This window comes from Pyrus communis, chromosome 16, assembly GCF_963583255.1.
Source record: "Pyrus communis chromosome 16, drPyrComm1.1, whole genome shotgun sequence".
Lineage (NCBI taxonomy): Eukaryota > Viridiplantae > Streptophyta > Magnoliopsida > Rosales > Rosaceae > Pyrus > Pyrus communis.
Genome location: NC_084818.1, coordinates 10074836 through 10093272, shown reverse-complemented (window position 1 = coordinate 10093272; position 18437 = coordinate 10074836). Strand labels below are relative to the sequence as shown.

Here is an 18437-nt window from a genome sequence, read left to right as displayed (position 1 = left end):
TACACCTAGAAGGTGTTGCGCCGCTTTAACAAAGATAAAACGAAGCCTTCGAGTACTCATATAGTCGTTCGATCGCTAGATGCAAAATAAGATCCCTTCCATCCGAATGAGGATGATGAAGAAATTTTGGAGCTGAAGTTCCTTATCTAAGTGCGATAGACGCTTTATTGTACTTAGCTCAATGCACTAGATCTGACATCTTTTTCCTTGTTAATTTTTTGGCAAGATACAGTAATGCATCAACACGCAAATACTCGACTGGTGTTAAAGACATCTTCTGTTTCCTTAAGGGTACTACGGATCTGAGCTTGTTCTATCCCTACGGATCCTTGAGTGATGTCTCACCCCTTATCTCGAGTCAATTATCACCTTGTTGGTTATGCCGACGAATAATATTTATCTGATCTGCACAAAGGCGCGTTATGTCTTTACCATTGAAGGCACTGCAATCTCTTGGATGTCAACTAAACAGACCTTAGTTGCCACTTCGTCTAACCATGCTAAAATTATTGCCTTACACAAAGCAACTCGGGAATTCTTTTGGTTGAGAGCAGTTGTGGACTATATTCGAAGCTTTTGCAATCTTTACCTTGTCATTAATGTCCCGACAACAATATATGAAGACAACGCAACATGCATCGAACAACTTAAGAAGGGTTACATCAAAGTAGACAACACCAAGCACATTGCGCCGAAATTCTTCTTCTCACATCAACAAGAAGAGTATCAGAAGATTGAAGTCACGTAAATCCGTTCATAAGACAATTTGGCCGACCTTTTCACCAAATCACTACCGAATGCAATGTTTTAGAATCTTGTTCAAGGAATTGGTATGTGTAAACTTTATGAGTTATAACATTGCTAGTTCTTTTTGGAATTGTGTCAAACTCATGAAGAGTATCCTGAATATGGGTGATTTAGTATGGGATCCTAAACCGAAAATGGGATTCGAATCCCATACCAAAAATTTTTGGGACGAGAATTTGAAAACCAATCCTGAACTGAAATTTCGGTATTTTAGGATGGATCGGGATTACGTTTTCGATATTTGAGATTTTTGGGTTATGGGCTAAAATTTGAGCATTTGGCTTAAAATTTTGTTGCCAAATTTCATATCAATTGAAATTTAGGCTTTTCACCTTTACCAATTTAAAATTTCTTACAAATTGAAATACCAAATCATTCTTACAAAGTCAAATTGACGTTCCAAAGTTCTAGACTACTTAATTTCATACCTTTATTTCTAATATAGTCTACTCTCAAATTACTTAAATTCAACATTCAACATGCATGCAACCAAAATAAATATACATATACATATATATATTTTCGGTTTGGTTTGGTTTGGGATAGATTCGGTATGGATCCCAAAAATTTCAGTATTATCGATTTGGGACTTTTTCGGTATGGGATCGAGAGTTTTTTATTTGGTTTGGGATTTTCGGGAAAAAATTACAATCCTAATCCTGAAGTATACTTGCTTGATCTTAATGGACCGTTTTTCCCTACGATTAGGAGCATTTTTCCTATTGGGTTTTTGCTACTTAACGAGGTTTTGATGAGGCACCCACCTTGGGTTGATCATATCCCTGATGACGTCCCGTTGACGTTTCATTTGACTTTGCATTACTCACACATTTTTCTTTAGACTATGCGTTTTTTCCCTACTCAAGTTTTTACCATAGCCTTAGGATTTTTTGTGAGACTTAGAATATCGTGTTCTTAGAATCAGTGCCAACCAGTTGACTTCCTTAACTCTACATGATACCGAATCTACTTGAGTATTTACACACTCAAGGAGGAGTGTTATAAACTTCATTAGATTTTATTGTAGTTATTATATCCTATTAGGATTTGTATTTCTCAGAGGTGAATGATTTATTCTCTCTCTTATTATTATAAATAAATACAGAAAATAACACATTCTTTACACAATCCTACAAATACATCTCTTTTTATATTTTTTCTATGCTGGCAACCCCTTCTCCCCTATCTATTAAATATGGGCCACAACACTAAACGAGTATTCTACTGAACATAAAATAAATAAATTGAGGTGGTCCCGCTATTTGGCACGAGAGAAAAAACAACGGGACCAAGAGAAAACAAAACACTCAGTGCCGCATTCGAAGGGCGTGGTGCACACATAGCCACATCATTCACGGACTCACACCTTTCACGCACTCTCACATGCGTGAGTTATTATCTCTCACGAGAATCTCAATTCACTCATTAAACATGCAGACCGCCAGCCAGCTCGTCCTTTCACGCGTTTTGCCTACAACACCAACTATCGCATACCCGGCACGTGTCAACATATATGTCGGCACAACACGTGGCCTGGTCTGATCGATCATCGGTCTTATCGAACAATAGATAAAAGCTTCGGTGATAAAGTAGGCGCTGGAGAACAGCGATGGAGCTCGTGAAGGGCACGTGACATTATCTTGAACCGAGGAGAGGAAAAGGTGGTGGGGGTGTCATGCATGTAAGACGCACGTGACCGCGTTTCTTATAATTTTGGTTTTTAGGAAAATGTTTGTTATAACGTGTTTGGCGTGTGGCTTGATTTCTGCTGCGTAAACTCTTGTGACAATAAAAGTCTAGAGTTTTTTTTTGGGTTTTATTGACTTTTAGATCATTTCCAATGATGACCTAAAACCTAAAAATATTTAGCCTAGAAATATTTTTTCTGTTTCAATCATTCTGGCCTAAAATTTTAGCCCCAAATTATCAAAGAATGAATTAAGGCTAATTTTTTTTTTAAATTAACTTAAAAAAAATTATGTAGACTATCCTAAATTAATTATATAAACATTTTAACCTAAAAATATTTAAATTCTGATAAATTTTGAAAAATCACTAAATTAATACATGAAAATCATGATAAACTACATAAACTTAATACAAATGACAATTAATAAACCACATAAACTTAAAAAAAAAAAAAGAAAAAAAAAAGACAATTAATAAACCATATAAACTTAATAATGATATCTACCATCTTGACTTGCTGATGGACTTGGGTGATAGTCTTAAGATGAATCGTCATCTTAAAATATACTCCTTGTGGCATTCATTCGTAAAATGTCATTTTGCTTACCACGTAAGTATTTCTTCATCTCTGGAGTATATTTGTCAAGGTCATCCATCATCAAATTAATTTTGAACCTTTCTTGCTCTCTATCCCCTCGTTCCTTCATGGCCAAATGCATTTTAGCCGGTCCTTCTTGCCGAGAGATATGGTTTTCATTCATTCTTACCATTTTGCTAGCAAATTGTGCACGTATTGGATCTTGGGACTTCCCTTTTCTCTTTGCTTCCTTTTGCTTATCTCTACCCAGGGGCCTTGCAAAAGAAGTTGGGGTCATTTGTTCAACACCTTCATTGACATCATTTGGGGGTGGGGCTTCATTATGAAATAATCTTCTCCATTGTTGGTCCACATCGGTTCCCCACCTTGGACAATCCTTGAGGATGTTCCAAGCATGATTCAACTTAAAAACTTGATTTTTTGGTGTAGTTCTTGTCTTGTAAATTGACATTGCTTTGTCACCCTACGCAACAAATACATAAAAACAATTAGTTGCAAAATACTATTATGTACATGACAAATAAAATATCAACAAAGAAACTCACAATTTCTGAGGCGCCCATTCCATTAGGCATGTCAACCATGGCTCTTTCCAAGCTTCTCTTCCACAAAGTGCACGCTTTATTGATAATCTTCCACCGATCATAAACACCACCAACTTCCCTTTAACCGGCGTTGGAGTTTTCATGGAACTTATCAACGATTTTACCCCACAAAACCTTTCTATTTTGATTCATGCCGACGGTCCAATTACGACCTCTAACATAAAACAATATCTTCGTCAAAGGTCCAATTACGACCTCTAACCCCAGAAATCTATGTCAAACATAAAACAATATTTTCGTCAAAGGTCCAATTACGACCTCTAACATGCTCTTTTGCCATCTTGAAAATTTTGGAAATGAGAAGAAATGGTAGAAAGAAAAATTGGAAGAATTGTAGGAGAAAAGTGAGTTTTTTGTGGATGTTTGAACAAATACATAGGTATTTATAGAGTTTTTGGTTGAATTTTAAGTTAAATAATTTTTTAAAATTATTTTAGCCGTTGGATTTAAATTTGGACCTTTAGATTTGATTATATTCGATCTAAGCCGTTGGATTCAATAAACATATAAATATAAAACAAAAAAAATAATAATTTTAACATGGACCGTTGGATTAACCAATGGCCCATTTAAATGGAGCCATTGGATGAAGAAAAGTAGTCGTTGGCCTACTTATGGATCTGACATTGGGGGAACAACCCTACATGGGTATGTTTTTTGATGGGAAAGGCCTAGCGTGTGGGCGCGTGGGCAAGTCATGAATTGGGCAGTGGGCTTCACAGCATGGTTTCAATCTCATTTGTTAGGGTTTACTTTGCTTTGTGGCCTAAATTTGGGCTGGTATTTGGGTTAGTTTTATGTTAGGTTTAGGTCATGGGTTAGAGTGGGTTTTGAGCAAATGATATTATCTACACTAAGGAGTGAACTTAGTCTCACAATGGTTTATCAATAATGTGATTCAAATTTGCCTTTGTCAAAAAACAAACATACGACCTCTCACTTACAAGTGAAGAGGAACACCACTAGACCGTAATACTAAGCAGCAAAAAATGTTCATTAACAATGTTAGAAGGACAAAATTTACAAACTAACTAATGTTCATTAATATAAATGAATACGTTTGTCAACGCTTAAATAATAATCTAAGAATCAGTGTATTAAGTTACTGATCTGATCAATTGTATTTTTTTTTTTTTAATCAATAGTAATTGAAGAAGAAATTATTTCTCACACATGTTGGAAAGTGAAACGTCTATTAACTCATGTCAAATAATAAAAATAATTTTTTCTCTTCACCCGCACAAAATTTCCTTACCGAACTGGATCGGTGTGCAACAGCAAAAGTTACACAGTTCATGTACTCATAAAGAGACGTTGATGTTGTTGAGGCCCTACTTGTTAGTAGTGAGAGGCTCCAACCAAACTAAACAAACAATCGACTGCAGGCAATCATAGCCGTCACCGTTACCACTGCCACTGTCGGCCTTAGCGTAATTGGCTGAGTGTTGAGTGAGTAATTTGTAGGGTTTGTCTTAGTCGGAAAGTCCAAATCCTTGAACACACTTATCATAATTTTCAAATTGAATGTGTTTCTTTTTACATATTGACACCGATCATATGATACTAAAAATTTAAACCCATAAACCCTTTGAATTTTACGTTTTCTCTCGAAGCTTTCTTCCCAATTGTTCACATTGCAGTATGAAGCCTCCCTTTTGATATATGTAATACAATACGACATTTGCTTAATTACTTAGACGATAAATAACACAACCAAATCTGTCTCTAAATCGATTGTTTGATTCAGTCATGCTACTATAGTTTGTGGCCTAAATCGAACCAATCTAAATTTGAAATTCTTGTTTACGTTTTGTTATGCTTGGAACAAATTATCAAACCTCGTCGACATGATTAGTATATGACAAATGTTAAGGAAACTCTTTCAAAAGAAAAATTCTCTAAAAAGTGAAACTTTTCATGAACTCTTTGCAACTTCATGTTTTAAGCATAATTTTTTATAATATTGATAAGAAAATATAGGTTAAACTATCAGAGAATTCATGCATAGTCTTACTTAAAAAACTTGTACGAACTATCTACTAAGTACCTAGTGGCTTGCATGTGCAAGGAAAAGGTGAAACTCCTTGCTTGGTCAATGGGACTCATGCGCACCAAATAGAATGCAGTGGAAGGTGGAAGGTGGAAGGTGGGTGCCTGATATAAGAGCAATTCCACCCCTAAAGACTTTGCACCAGCACTCAGCTCATTTATCCACTCAGGTAAACAGTAATAGACCATAATGAACAGTAATAGGCCAAAGCATCTCCACCCCTAACAAAAAATAGCCTAGTCAATTTTATTAAAATATTATTAATTTTTATTATAAAATAATAATTTGGTGTTTTAATTTTTGTCTTCATCTGACACCCCCTCCCGTCTTCTTCTTCCTCTTCTTCTTATTCTTCCCACTTTTCCCAGTTTTTTCTTCTCTATGTACACCATCTTCTTCTTCTTCTTGTTCTTCCTTTTTTTTCTCCTCTCTGTACACCACATCATCGAATCTACCCTATTCTAAACATGGACATGCGCACACCGTAAACCCCAAAAAATCAACACCTTCATATTCAAAAATTCATCAAAAATATACAAAACGGAAAAAAAATTCCAATTGCAGCAAGATTCGAGTTAATCAACCAATCGACGACGATCTGAGTTGCAGGAGGATCATGATTTGGAAGGGGGACATGGTGTTGAATATATGGATTTATCAGGGGAAGGGGGTTGATGGGGTTCCAGGGATTGGGATGGGTTCCAGGGATCGGGGTGGGGTTCCAGGAGTCGGATGGGGTTGAGAGAGATTGTAGCCATGACGTTAGCAAGGCGTCAAATGAGCCGTCTCCTTCCTCTGTCGATTTTAGGCCGACCTGTGGACTGGCTTGGACTGGGTGCCATTCTATTCCACCGGCTGGAGTGGATTGGCTGAGTCTCAGCTTGTTTTTTCTACTAGGTGCCAGCCTCTTTTGCTTCCGGTGGAAGTGCTCTAAGGTGATGATCACAACGTAATTGAAAAGTCTGCATGTTTACAACATGCATCGTGTGAATCCCCCACGTTCTGCTTCTCTCTCTCTCTCCCCCCCTCCGCCTAACTATATTTAGATTTTATTCATAAAAAAAAAAAAAAAAAATTAGTCAATTGATTTACAGTTCTAATTAGAGATCTAGTATATGAATTAAAAATTCGTCAATATTGAACAACGACCATTTCGGGCAATTTATTAGGTCTTTTATTCTTTATTTGCTCTTCAAACTTTTTATTTTAGTGAGAGTTAAACGCAGTTGTCAAATAAAAAAACGTTGCCATAAATTGCAGCAAGTTCAAGAAACATACTCATGGATTCTTTTCAGGGTATAATCCGTTACAAAATTTTGACATTTTTGTAAATTCAATTCTCATAGATTGGTTTTCTTTAGATTAGGTAGCATTGATACCTTTTATTTGCTCAATTTTTTTATTAGTCCACGAGACTAGTTAATTGCTAGCTAAACATGTGACATCCAGATCCAGCCACCTGAACTTCAAAAATATTAAAATTAAATAAATTGTAGACATGTTGTCGTCTAATAATTTGTGTTAGGGCATATTTATGTTTCCAAATGTGTTAATTAAGGACAAAACACAAGATCTAATAACAAATTGACCTAAAAATTTTTGACACCTGACATCTTGTAAGCTGTACAAACTTGTCATTTAGGCTGGAGTTTTGATATGAATCTACTATGACAATCCTGCTTGTCATTTCGCGAGAACCACGACGATAATGTCAGTGCATACAACAACGAGAAAAGAGCAGTGACGGTGGCAATGACAATACGAACAAAGTACATATATTAGAAGTTTCGTATTTAAATTCCGTATGGACTCCGAATCCGACCACAAACTTTCTTATTTGAAATAATGTATCGCGTATAAGATGAAACATACTCACTTGTTACTGCTTTTCTCTCAATGGTAATTTGACTAAAATTTAGATTTTTGTTTGGATTGAATTGGCATTAAGACAACAAAATGATGGTATATTATCTTAGTTAGAGCCAATTAATTTTAAGGAAAACTAATGAAAATGATTTGAAAATCTTGAGTTTTAACGATAAAGAAAATATAAAGGGTAAAGTGAATAGTACCAGGATTGACTTTTTAGTGTAAAAATGTGATTTTTCATTAAAATGAACAGTACCGCGAACTTTTCGTTAAAACTCCCTTGATTTTATCTTATTCCTTAATTTATTACTCCTTTTTATCTTGAACCATATCAACGTGATCTGACCCACATATTTTGTGCCGATGATGATTTAGGCCCAATACTCAGATGAGTGTCAACAAAATCACATTTGGAGGGTCCTGATAGGGTTTTGAATGGGCTTGGATCAGTACTTTGATGAAATGAAATAAGGGGAGAGCTATCAATACACATTTTTTTACTTCTAACACACTTTTTGTTAATTTTTATCCTTTAATCTTCTTTGATTTAGTTGTTTTGACGCCCGTAAATTAACAAGGTGTGTATGAAGTAAAAAAAGGTGTGTGGATAGCACACGCCATGAAATAATTGCATAACAAGACCGTAACTACCAAAGCCATACATCAACTTCAAAATTATATTACATACAAACTTTAGCTTTTTTACGTATTAAAACTCTTTTTTATAATGATATCATTTACAATAAGGGAATAAATTGGTTACAACAACGTTATTCTTGAAATTTCAATATAAGACATCTCACTTACAAGTAAAACAGAATACGACTAAGATGTAGTATTAAGTGAATGCGTACTAAGACTATTTCAATCTCAATAATAATATCTAATTTTCAATGCATTGAACACCCATGCGTGAAACAACTTGATTTACTCTTTTGCAATTACCTTTTGATGTATTTGCTATGTTCGAGTTTAATGGTAGAGACGCGTGCATAATAAATAAAAATAATAACAAAAACATATTAGTGCATCTTCAAATGAGATGTCAAAATATCCATATAAGCTATCACAATAAAAAAAAACCCACACTAATGTTCTCCAACCGAAATGTCAAATCCTATATGACGATGACATGGATTGGCAGTAAGAGAGTTGTTGACAAATTTAATAGCAGCTTCAAAATTAATTATTAATGTTTTTTTTATTAATTTTTTATTAGTTTAATCATCATTGCAATTAATGTTATTGTTAACTCTTCTTTTATTTTTAACACGCTCTAGTTAATATATAAGGGAAACGGTCCCCTTTTGCAATTAATGTTGCAATTAAGTTTTTATTAATTTAATGGTTTATTTTATAATATAATAAAATAATAATTTAATTTGACATATCGGATAGACAATAAAAAATTTAAAAGATGTCAAAATGCCACATACGCTTTGACATCTCTGTTGAAGATTTGACATCTCTGTTGAAGATGCTTTTATAGTTCGACATCTTAATATGTAGGGTCGGTACTGACGTGTTGTTAAGAAGCCAAACTCTTCTCTTTCAACAACTGGACCATTTCATAGCTAGGAGCGTCACATTTTCTTATAAATTAATCAGTTATCAAGTAACCAAATTTGTGGATGGCCGCAAATGGCGAATTTAGGATTTGAATCTCGGATGGTCTTAGTGTTAAAGGTCGAAATTTTTTAAATAAAAATAGAGTGCGAAATTTTTTTTTCAATTTATTCGCTAAGGCATTTTGTCGAACACTTGATGAGTAATATCGATAGAATTTGTAGAGTGTTATCCACGCAATGTACACCTGCCTCTAGCCGCAAAGCTATTGGCTATTGTTTTTCTAGCTACCTTCTGTTTAATAATTGATTAGTTCATGTATTAATTAATTGTGACATTTATGAATGTTTTTCTAGTTCTATCTTGATGGTGTGGTTTAGAAACTAGTTGGTCGCTGCACCATGAATTATACCTAAAGGGATTGACAAAGCAGGTATACCAATATGATTGATACACATAGCCTCTTTGATAATAACACTTAGCTTCACATGTGCATATACATGTGTGTAAGGAGTTCACCTCAAGCGTTAAGAAATTTACTTCGGAACTCGAGGTTCTTGGTTTGAATTCATTCATTTCCTAATAATAAGAAGCTAGTAACTAATCTAGGAGAAATAATATGGTGGTATTTTGCTTCTCAGTGTTGAAAAACAGAGCTGATTTTCACTATTTTTAGCTCTCAGACATCTCTCCTTATTTGTGGTCATTGATGTGAATAAACTAAAATGAAAACAATTAATAGAATTAAACAAGAGTGTAAGAAGGAGAAAAAAGGTGTATGTTTATCATTTCTTTTGAAAATATCTCAAGTTCGAAAACTCCTCACTTAGGGGAAAAAAAATCTCAGATCTCATGCCTTAGATTTTTCAATTTTTGCTCACTCATTACTTCAGATTGTTGTTGGTGCTCATCCCTATTCTTACCACACTTGTGTACACTGAGTCTATGGTGGTCGGTTAGGTGGATCGAAGGTCAACTTTGACCCTTGCTCGGATCGATTGAAAATGACGCAGGTTGAATCGAGTACGAAGCGCCAACCTCAAACCTCTACAGATCTCTTGTCCATGCTTGCTCTTTATGTATTCCTCGGTCGTTGATGGCGGGGGTGGTGGTTCTTGCGGCGGAAGAGTAGTTAGGTTTCCTAGGATTTATTCTGTTTTGGGCCTAAATCCTTGTTTTGAACCATTTATTTTGTTGTTTGGCTGGTCTATATCTTTTATTAATGCTTAACTTTGTATTTGGACTATTTTATCTACCTTAATTGTGATAATGAATTATCATTTCCATAAAAAAAATTCCCTTCAAAAGCACGGATAAGATTTTAGTAGCAGGAAATTTCCAACATGGATGTACAATTATATGTAGATATGTGAACTCTTTCACCCTAAAGATTCTTCTTAATTTGTCCAGTGCATATTATTTGTTCCTTTCTTTGTTGGTTTGCATATGGATCTCATGAGATTCGCACTTCCTTCCAATTCATGTTTTGTTTCTTACTTTGTTTTCTGATGGATATATGTTGAAACGAGACTTGGAAATTTGAGCGGTCTCGTAGATACTACTCTCTTACCTTCCCACCCTAGAAAATGAAGTGAAAGTAACGTTGGAACCGTCCGTTACGATATATAAAAAACAGTCAATTTGAAAAGTCCGTAAGAAATGAAATGTCATAATATTTTTTTTCTACATGCCAAAGTGATGGAAAAGAAAGAATATCTTTTACGTACCCACCCAGTTTAGCAACTTTTTTTGAAATGATACAAAGAAAGATGTCTCTGTTCACAAAAGAATCAACCACACCTTTTCCATTCTCGTTAGGCTTGAGTGTTACAAGGAGAAGCCGCGAAAACAACCTAGTTCTAACCGGTTAAGGTTGAAAGCCGGAACAATTTATTCTCGGGAGTACCTTAAAAACAAGGAAACCTTTTCTCTCTCCAGCCTTTTTCGGTTAAGAAGATACCTTAATAGGCGAAAAATTGAATTCAAGATTTCGTGCATAACCAGTAATCACTTATGTTAACAAATGCATACGTTGAATAAAGTAAAAAGGCTCACATCGGCCATCATACAAAACAAATCACAACATATATTAAATGGTTCTACTTCTAATTACAGTGAGACTTTGGCATAAAAACCTACACTTATTAATTGTACGGATGATTAAGTGGGAACAATATCAATGCATTGGTGGTTCGCGACCTCTCTTTGAAACTGGCGAAGCTAGACTAGTTGAAACAAAGAAGCCAAATACATGATGTTCTCTTAGACTATGTTTGAATGAGGAAAATAAATTTGGATTTGGACAACAATGAGTATTTATAAATTGGCATGCACCAACTCTCTTGTTTAGATTTATAAACATAAAAATTTAGATCTCTTGTATGAAAAGAAAAACTTGAAATCTGGGATCTCCAAATTTAAATTCCATGTAATAGTTGTACTACCCAAATATTCACGAGTGAGAGTAAAAATAAAAAGTACAAAAAAAACTCAACTATAAGCGACCACCAACCACCATCATGGATGCCGACACTATTAGAACTCAAAAATGGTGAGGCTAACAAAAGTTGAATGAATCAAGTGTTGATCCTTGATGAACTTAGGCTTCTCAAGTGAATAGAAATAACACATTTAAGTGATTCATCCCTCAAATCTGGGTTACGTTGACTGAATTTTTTATATTAATGGAGGATCGAGTTACAAACAGCGCTATGCTATAACAGTATGCTTTTCTCTCTTAATTTGTCTGACGAGTTCGTACCTGAGTGCCCTACATGTCAGTTGTTATGCCAATTCTTAGGTCTTTTGTTTCCTCTTTTAGTTACCGCATAGCCCAGAGTTGACATCTGAGTAGGCTTGCCTCCTCTGCTCCTAGACCCCCATGCCTAAAAGTTGTCAGAGGCTACCTTACCATCTAGTGCTCGGAAAACGCTTTATTGGAAGTGCTTGGCATAACTGCCAACTAAACACTCGGAGGCCTCAAGCTCTATGCAGCGTTCGGCCTCACCTTTCCATGCTCATCGGATTTTGACTTTCCTTTGGGCCTATCAGGGTCGAAAATAACCATGCGTTAACAGCCACCACCACATATTGTTGTCTCCCCCTCTGATGCCACCTGCCACCACCCACTGTCCTCACCGTCCTTAACGCCATCACCACCAGCCACCTTCATTACAACCATCTCCACCACCATTACTAGCACATTTCCTAACTACTCTCTCTCATTTATATTTTAATGACTCTATACACACATTAAACTACAAATTTAAATTTTATTGTTCTTTTAGGTTAATCAAATAAAAAAAATCACAAATAAAAAAAAATATTATGTCATTTCAATTTCCGTTATTTTATAATTCTCAAATAATTTTAAATTTCCTCATTCAAATACAATGTTAATGTAGTACGAACTATTTCTAGGAACATAGCATGGAATAGAGCATTTTCCTTGAATACAGTTAATATTATTTTTAGGTCAACTTCATCCATGATACAATAGTAGTCCACACGAACAACAAGAAGTGCATGTCTTAATGCAACTCTAAAAGCATTACTTTATGCAATAGAAACATCCTAAATCAGGGTTTAAAATTTCTTCGATCCAATTGATATTTTCATGGAAATATCCAAAAAATCGTCGAAAGATATGAAAATAGGGGGTAAAGTCTAAAGTTCACCTTATATCGGAGAAACTATTAAGTTTAGGCTAAAATCGACATATATTAACGATTTTTCTGACACATCTGTTAAATAGGGAAGAAGCTCTGATATTTCATTCAAACTAATGCTTGAAAATTCCTAAAATTTCATTTTAAATTTTCATTATTTTCACCAAAAGCAACCGATATCAATTTCGATATATTTATTGATATTTTCATAAATTTGTATATTGCATATACTGATATTTTAAACATTGTTCTAAACACTAAATAAATATGAAAAAACATATATTAGGGCGAAATAATTTAAAAGAAATATTCATGAAATAAAAATGACATTAATTTATTTTACAATTTAGCAACAAAAAAAAAAAACCTTAACCATGTGGAGCAAGACCGTTATACCTTTTCCCATGTATCAAGATAATGATATTATAGTCTTTCTTAATTTTGATAGAGAATTCTTATTAACACTCTAAAAATCATATTTAATATTTCAAACTTTCTATAATTACAAAGAAAAATACAATTATAAAGAATATCGAATGAAATTTTTAAAATGCTAATAATAATTTCTTTGATAAATGAGATCATTATGTCATATTAAAGATGGAATAAAAATGTCCGATAAAGTAGTAGCATCTTGTAGGGCAGACTACTTTTGTATCACTAAATAGCGTTAAGTATCATATGAATATTACATTGTCTACGTTTCTTAACTTTTCTTGTGACAACACATGTATCATAATAATAATTGAATGAAAAAAGTAATCAAATAAAGCAGTTGTGATTAGAAGTTTCACAGTGCAATTAAATTTGTGGTCCTCAATCAAACTCTTTTATCTACATCGATATCAATTAAGAGATATTTTTGAGGATAATGGTACGCATTTTGGTATATCAAATTTTATAATATATATATGAATTTTTTTAAGTACTAACTTAGACTACATTATCGTACTCACAACGGATTGAAACATTTATCGTGAGTTAGAGGACCGCCCTTTCATGATGGGAGCATTTCTACTACTTTTCTTGGGCCTATGTCAAAACTCACACCAAAGCTACTAAAACGCACCAAATTATCATGCAAAATATCCCATATTAAAAAGTGCCAAAAAAAATTAAATTAACAAAAAAGGACAAAAGCTAGAAAAATCATCAAAATCCTGTGCTGATTAATCCACCATGTGATTTGCAAACCGGCCAAAACCAATAGGACATAGGAACCAAAATCAATGGCTAAGCCTTTTGAGCATTTGATAATGATGTTTGCTTTAAAGGGTAGATTGGTCATTGTATTGATATGCACTTGTGACAATCGTGGACCACTCCTTGGAGGAGACGGATAGAGTTTAAATAGATGCATAACCCAATGTTGTTGTGAACTTTAACTAATAAAGTTTCAATAATGCTATTCTTATCACAATTTTATACAATATTTTTTTACCATCTTAGGTGGCAGATGAATTGGACAGCCACATCATCTAAATTAATTAGCATTTAATCAAAATGTTAATCAATAATTAATAAAAAGATTGTTAATTAAATGATGATTATAGTATACGAGGAGTCTCATTCTTCCACCTAAGATTATTTAAGTGTTTTAATTAATAAAAAGATTGAAATTAAATGATGTAGCTTGTTCAGCTCAAATGCCACCTAAGATTGTATGAAAATGTGGTACAAAAACATAGTATGAATAGTATTATTCATAAAGTTTTTTAGAGTAGAAAAAAGTTGATAGACAGGATTGAAGGCCATCAACTTGCTAGTACGTGATTTTTGCTTGACACAGTGTGTTCCAAGACAGTCAGTGGACCTTTCTTTTTTTTTTTCTTTTTTTTTCATCAGACCCATTCCTCCTAAAGGATGATATGGACGCACTGAATTGTTCTAGGAAGAATGAAACAACTCATAAGATAAGTTGGAAGGGCCACAAATTTGACAAGGAGTTCTTTACCAACCGCACTAAGAAGTCTCCCCTTCCAACCTTGTAGTCGTTTCCTTGATGAAGCCAAAGCAAAATCTACGATTATGGCCAACAATCGTCGGTAAACCGAGATGACATTCATGTTTGTCGACACAGTTCACCTCAATTGCAGCGACAAGCCTTAGTTTTTTCTGCCTCTTTACATTCCGACTAAAACACACCTTGCTCTTTTGGAGGTTGAGTCTCTGGCCTAGGGCACGTTCATAAGCAATAAGGGTGCCAGCAACCTGGTTACAGTTAGAGACAGTAGCCTTAGAGAAAATAAAATTGTCATTCGTAAACAAAAGGTGATTCACCGATGCAGCACCATTGCCTAGTGAGATCCCTTCAACACAAATCACGAAATGATAAAGGGAGAAAGGATCACCTTGTCAAAGTCCCCGAGTAGGTTGAATATAACCCTTTGGACATCAGCAGCAGCTTCCGCCCTGTCGAGCCTATCCTTGGTGCCACCATGATGAGTGGTTACCTAAGTAAAGGAAATACTAGAGACACCCATGTTCAAAAGCTTACAGTCGTTTAATGCTTCCTGGAAGTCTCAAATTTGTCTGATTGGGCAGATGAGACCTCCCACTTTTCATGAATGTGAATCAGTTCGTTGAAGTCCCCTCCAACCATCCGATTGATAGACGCCTTATTTGCCAGATTCCTCAATAGGTTCCAGGACAAGATTTGATTCTCAGTGAAAGGATGGTCATACAATCCCGTGAATCTCCAATAATCAGCACTCAGCAGAAATACCAAAGTGGGACCTTGCTGCTTGACGAGATCGAGTAGCGCCTGAACTTTCCGAGGGTTCCCAAGCCCTCGGCAGTTCCAGATTAATGTTTTCATGGCTGTTGGCGGAGCTGACAGCCATCTGTCTACAACTCTACATTGATGTAATGTTTACAAAACCTTTTTTTGGGCCACGCTAGCCATTTCTCTTCGCTTCCTCAAGTTCTTTGGAAGGGCTGACAATCACTTCGCAAAGACTGGCAACCTCCTATGCGTGTCTACAAACTTTCTCTGTCGGAATTTTTATCAAATCATTTTAGCCCATGTTTATTAAATTGATGATATTTTTATCATTTTAGTTCTTATTTAATAGAATTTTTCACGGAATGATTAAAATGATTGACGGTGAACAAACTCAAGAACCACTCCTATTGATTTCAAATCTCAAGGACTAAAGTGAAAAATTATGCAAATCTCGAAGACCATTTTGGTTAAAAAGTCTATTTATAAAACATTTCAATTCCATATTTACTTATTATTTAATTTCACTCTCACACAACTGTTAATCAATCTGTTAAATTGACAGTTAAATAATGATGTGGCAAGTACCAATTAGGTCCAATTACGGGCCTAATTCAAAGTGATTTTGCATGAAAAACAATACTTAGTAAGGTCACTCCAAATTTATGACCTACAAGTAGGAAAAAAAAATCATTTTCGTTCACATATATGGTGATTTTACTTATACACCAAATTAGTAGATAAACATTATATTTCAAGTCATTAGAATTGCTTCTATTTTGACTGGTAATAATATAGATCGCAATGCATATGAAGCCGGATGCATGAAATTAACGGTAAGGGAACATTAGGAACAAATCCATGTATCAAAGATCATTAATAATCTCTTCATGAGTGGTGAGTGTAATGAAGAAACGGTTTTATGATGATCAACACCTAAGACGTGTTGGTCTAACTGTGAGGTCCTTGGTTTGCTCTCAAGTCGTCTGGGGTTCGGCTCTCTTTCAGGGTATTGACCTTAACAAATGCTAGAACTTCTCGCGCCCCAAATGTTGTGGGGTTAGGCCAGGAGCCTAGTGACTAATCAAACCAACCAACAATAATTTAATAGCTATTCATGCATGCATATACAAATTTTCACATATTTACGGGATAATTGTGCTCGATTTTAAGTGTGGTTTTTAAATAATGAACTAAATTTAAAAATATGATTAATTCAAATAATGTGACTGTCCACATCAAATGTCACTTAAGGTGATATAGAAATGTTGTATAAAAACATGGTATGAATAGCATTACTCCACGCCTAAAAACAATCTAATCTACCTAACAAAATTAACTAGTACACATAAATGGCCTTACCAACCACACCCAACACTTCTTAATCAGAGGCAAGCCTCTCACTCCGGCCATGCTACCGCCGCTGCATCACCTGAAAACGCAGTCATATTCCAGCCACATGAATTCCAATAGCACCCGCTATTGTTCATCAACTCAGGCAACTCAATCTCTCCCCAAAAATCATCACCACCGTCCAATCCACCGTGATGATCGTCGTCGTCGTCATTTTTCTTGGTGATATGTGATGACTTCATGACTCTATGTGCTGCTTGGGCTGCTGCCGCCTGAATGTCCCTAGCCGTTCTCGTGGAGGGCCTGGGCAAGTGGTCGACGTCCTCGGGGAAGTTCAGCTGTGCTTTTCGGCCTTTGAGACAGTAGGCGGCAACGTCGTAGGCCTTGGCTGCCATCTCGGGCACGGGGAAAGAACCTAGCCAAATGCGTGATTTCTTGCGCGGTTCCCTAATTTCGGACACCCATTTCCCCCACTTCCGCTTCCGGACGCCTCGGTACACCGGGTGGCGGGTGCCTCCGCCTTGCGAGTTGGCTTTTTTGGTGTTGATGGTGGTGGTGCTCGGATCATCTTCAATGTATGGTGGTTGTTCCATGTACAATATTAGAACCCTCTCCTCTGAAGGGGAGTGTCACTCGCACTTGTTACTTACTTTGTGCAGGCCTTTGGCCTTATAAGTTATAGTTTCCTGTGAAATGTCAGTTATGCCCTTGCATAATAGATCAATGGACTGGTTATTTCAATGCCATGTGTGCGCCAAGTGATAGTTGATTGTGATGGTGGGGTTCATGCATGATTTAATTGAACATTTAAGACTAAAAAAGCTCCCTCATCATGCCCAAGAAAATTACGAAGTATGATAAGAAAAAACAATACTTTCTAAAGCATCTCAAAAGAGATGTCAAAATATTTAAATTAGCACTAACAGTAAAAAAAGACAATAATGATATTTTTTAACCGAAATTGACAATAGTTTCAAATCTTTTTTTTAATTGATTATAAACGAGTTTTATTATTATTTGTTTTTTGTCTTTGTTTTAAAACATTTCTTATAATAATTTAATTTGACAACTCGAATGAAGAGCAAAACTTTAAAAAGATGTCAAAATGTCACATAGACGATTAAATTAAGGGGTGTATTCAATTAAGATTTTGAGGCATTTTAATTCTTTTAATGAATGTAGGGGTATTCAATTAGAATTTCAAGTGATTTTCTAAAATTTAACATGTTCAATCAAGATTTTAAAATAGTTTTTTTAAAGTCATTAGGAATCCGAGAGTATTCAATTAAGATTTTAAATAAGTTTATAACATATCAGGTGTATTCAATTAAGAATTTATTCTAAAGAATTTTAAAAAGTTAAGGAATTTGAGGGAATTTGAGAGATTTCGTAGTGTATTTTAAACATTCACAAATATCATCGTAGTGTATTTTAAACATTCACAAATATCACCTCTCTCCCTAAGATTTCAAGGGAATTGAATCAAAATTTTATATTGAATCTCTAAAAA

The 18437-nt window shown here is 35.0% G+C and overlaps 1 protein-coding gene across 1 annotated transcript; it reads right to left on the bottom strand.

The window, feature by feature from the left end:
* Positions 1 to 16785: 16785 nt before the first annotated feature.
* On the bottom strand, positions 16786 to 17582 carry LOC137721253 (ethylene-responsive transcription factor ERF023-like). Its single transcript, XM_068460355.1, has one exon. It carries the CDS (start codon positions 17518 to 17520, stop codon positions 16975 to 16977), a length of 546 nt encoding a protein of 181 aa, XP_068316456.1. The 5' UTR covers positions 17521 to 17582; the 3' UTR covers positions 16786 to 16974.
* Between the last annotated feature and the right edge of the window lie 855 nt (positions 17583 to 18437).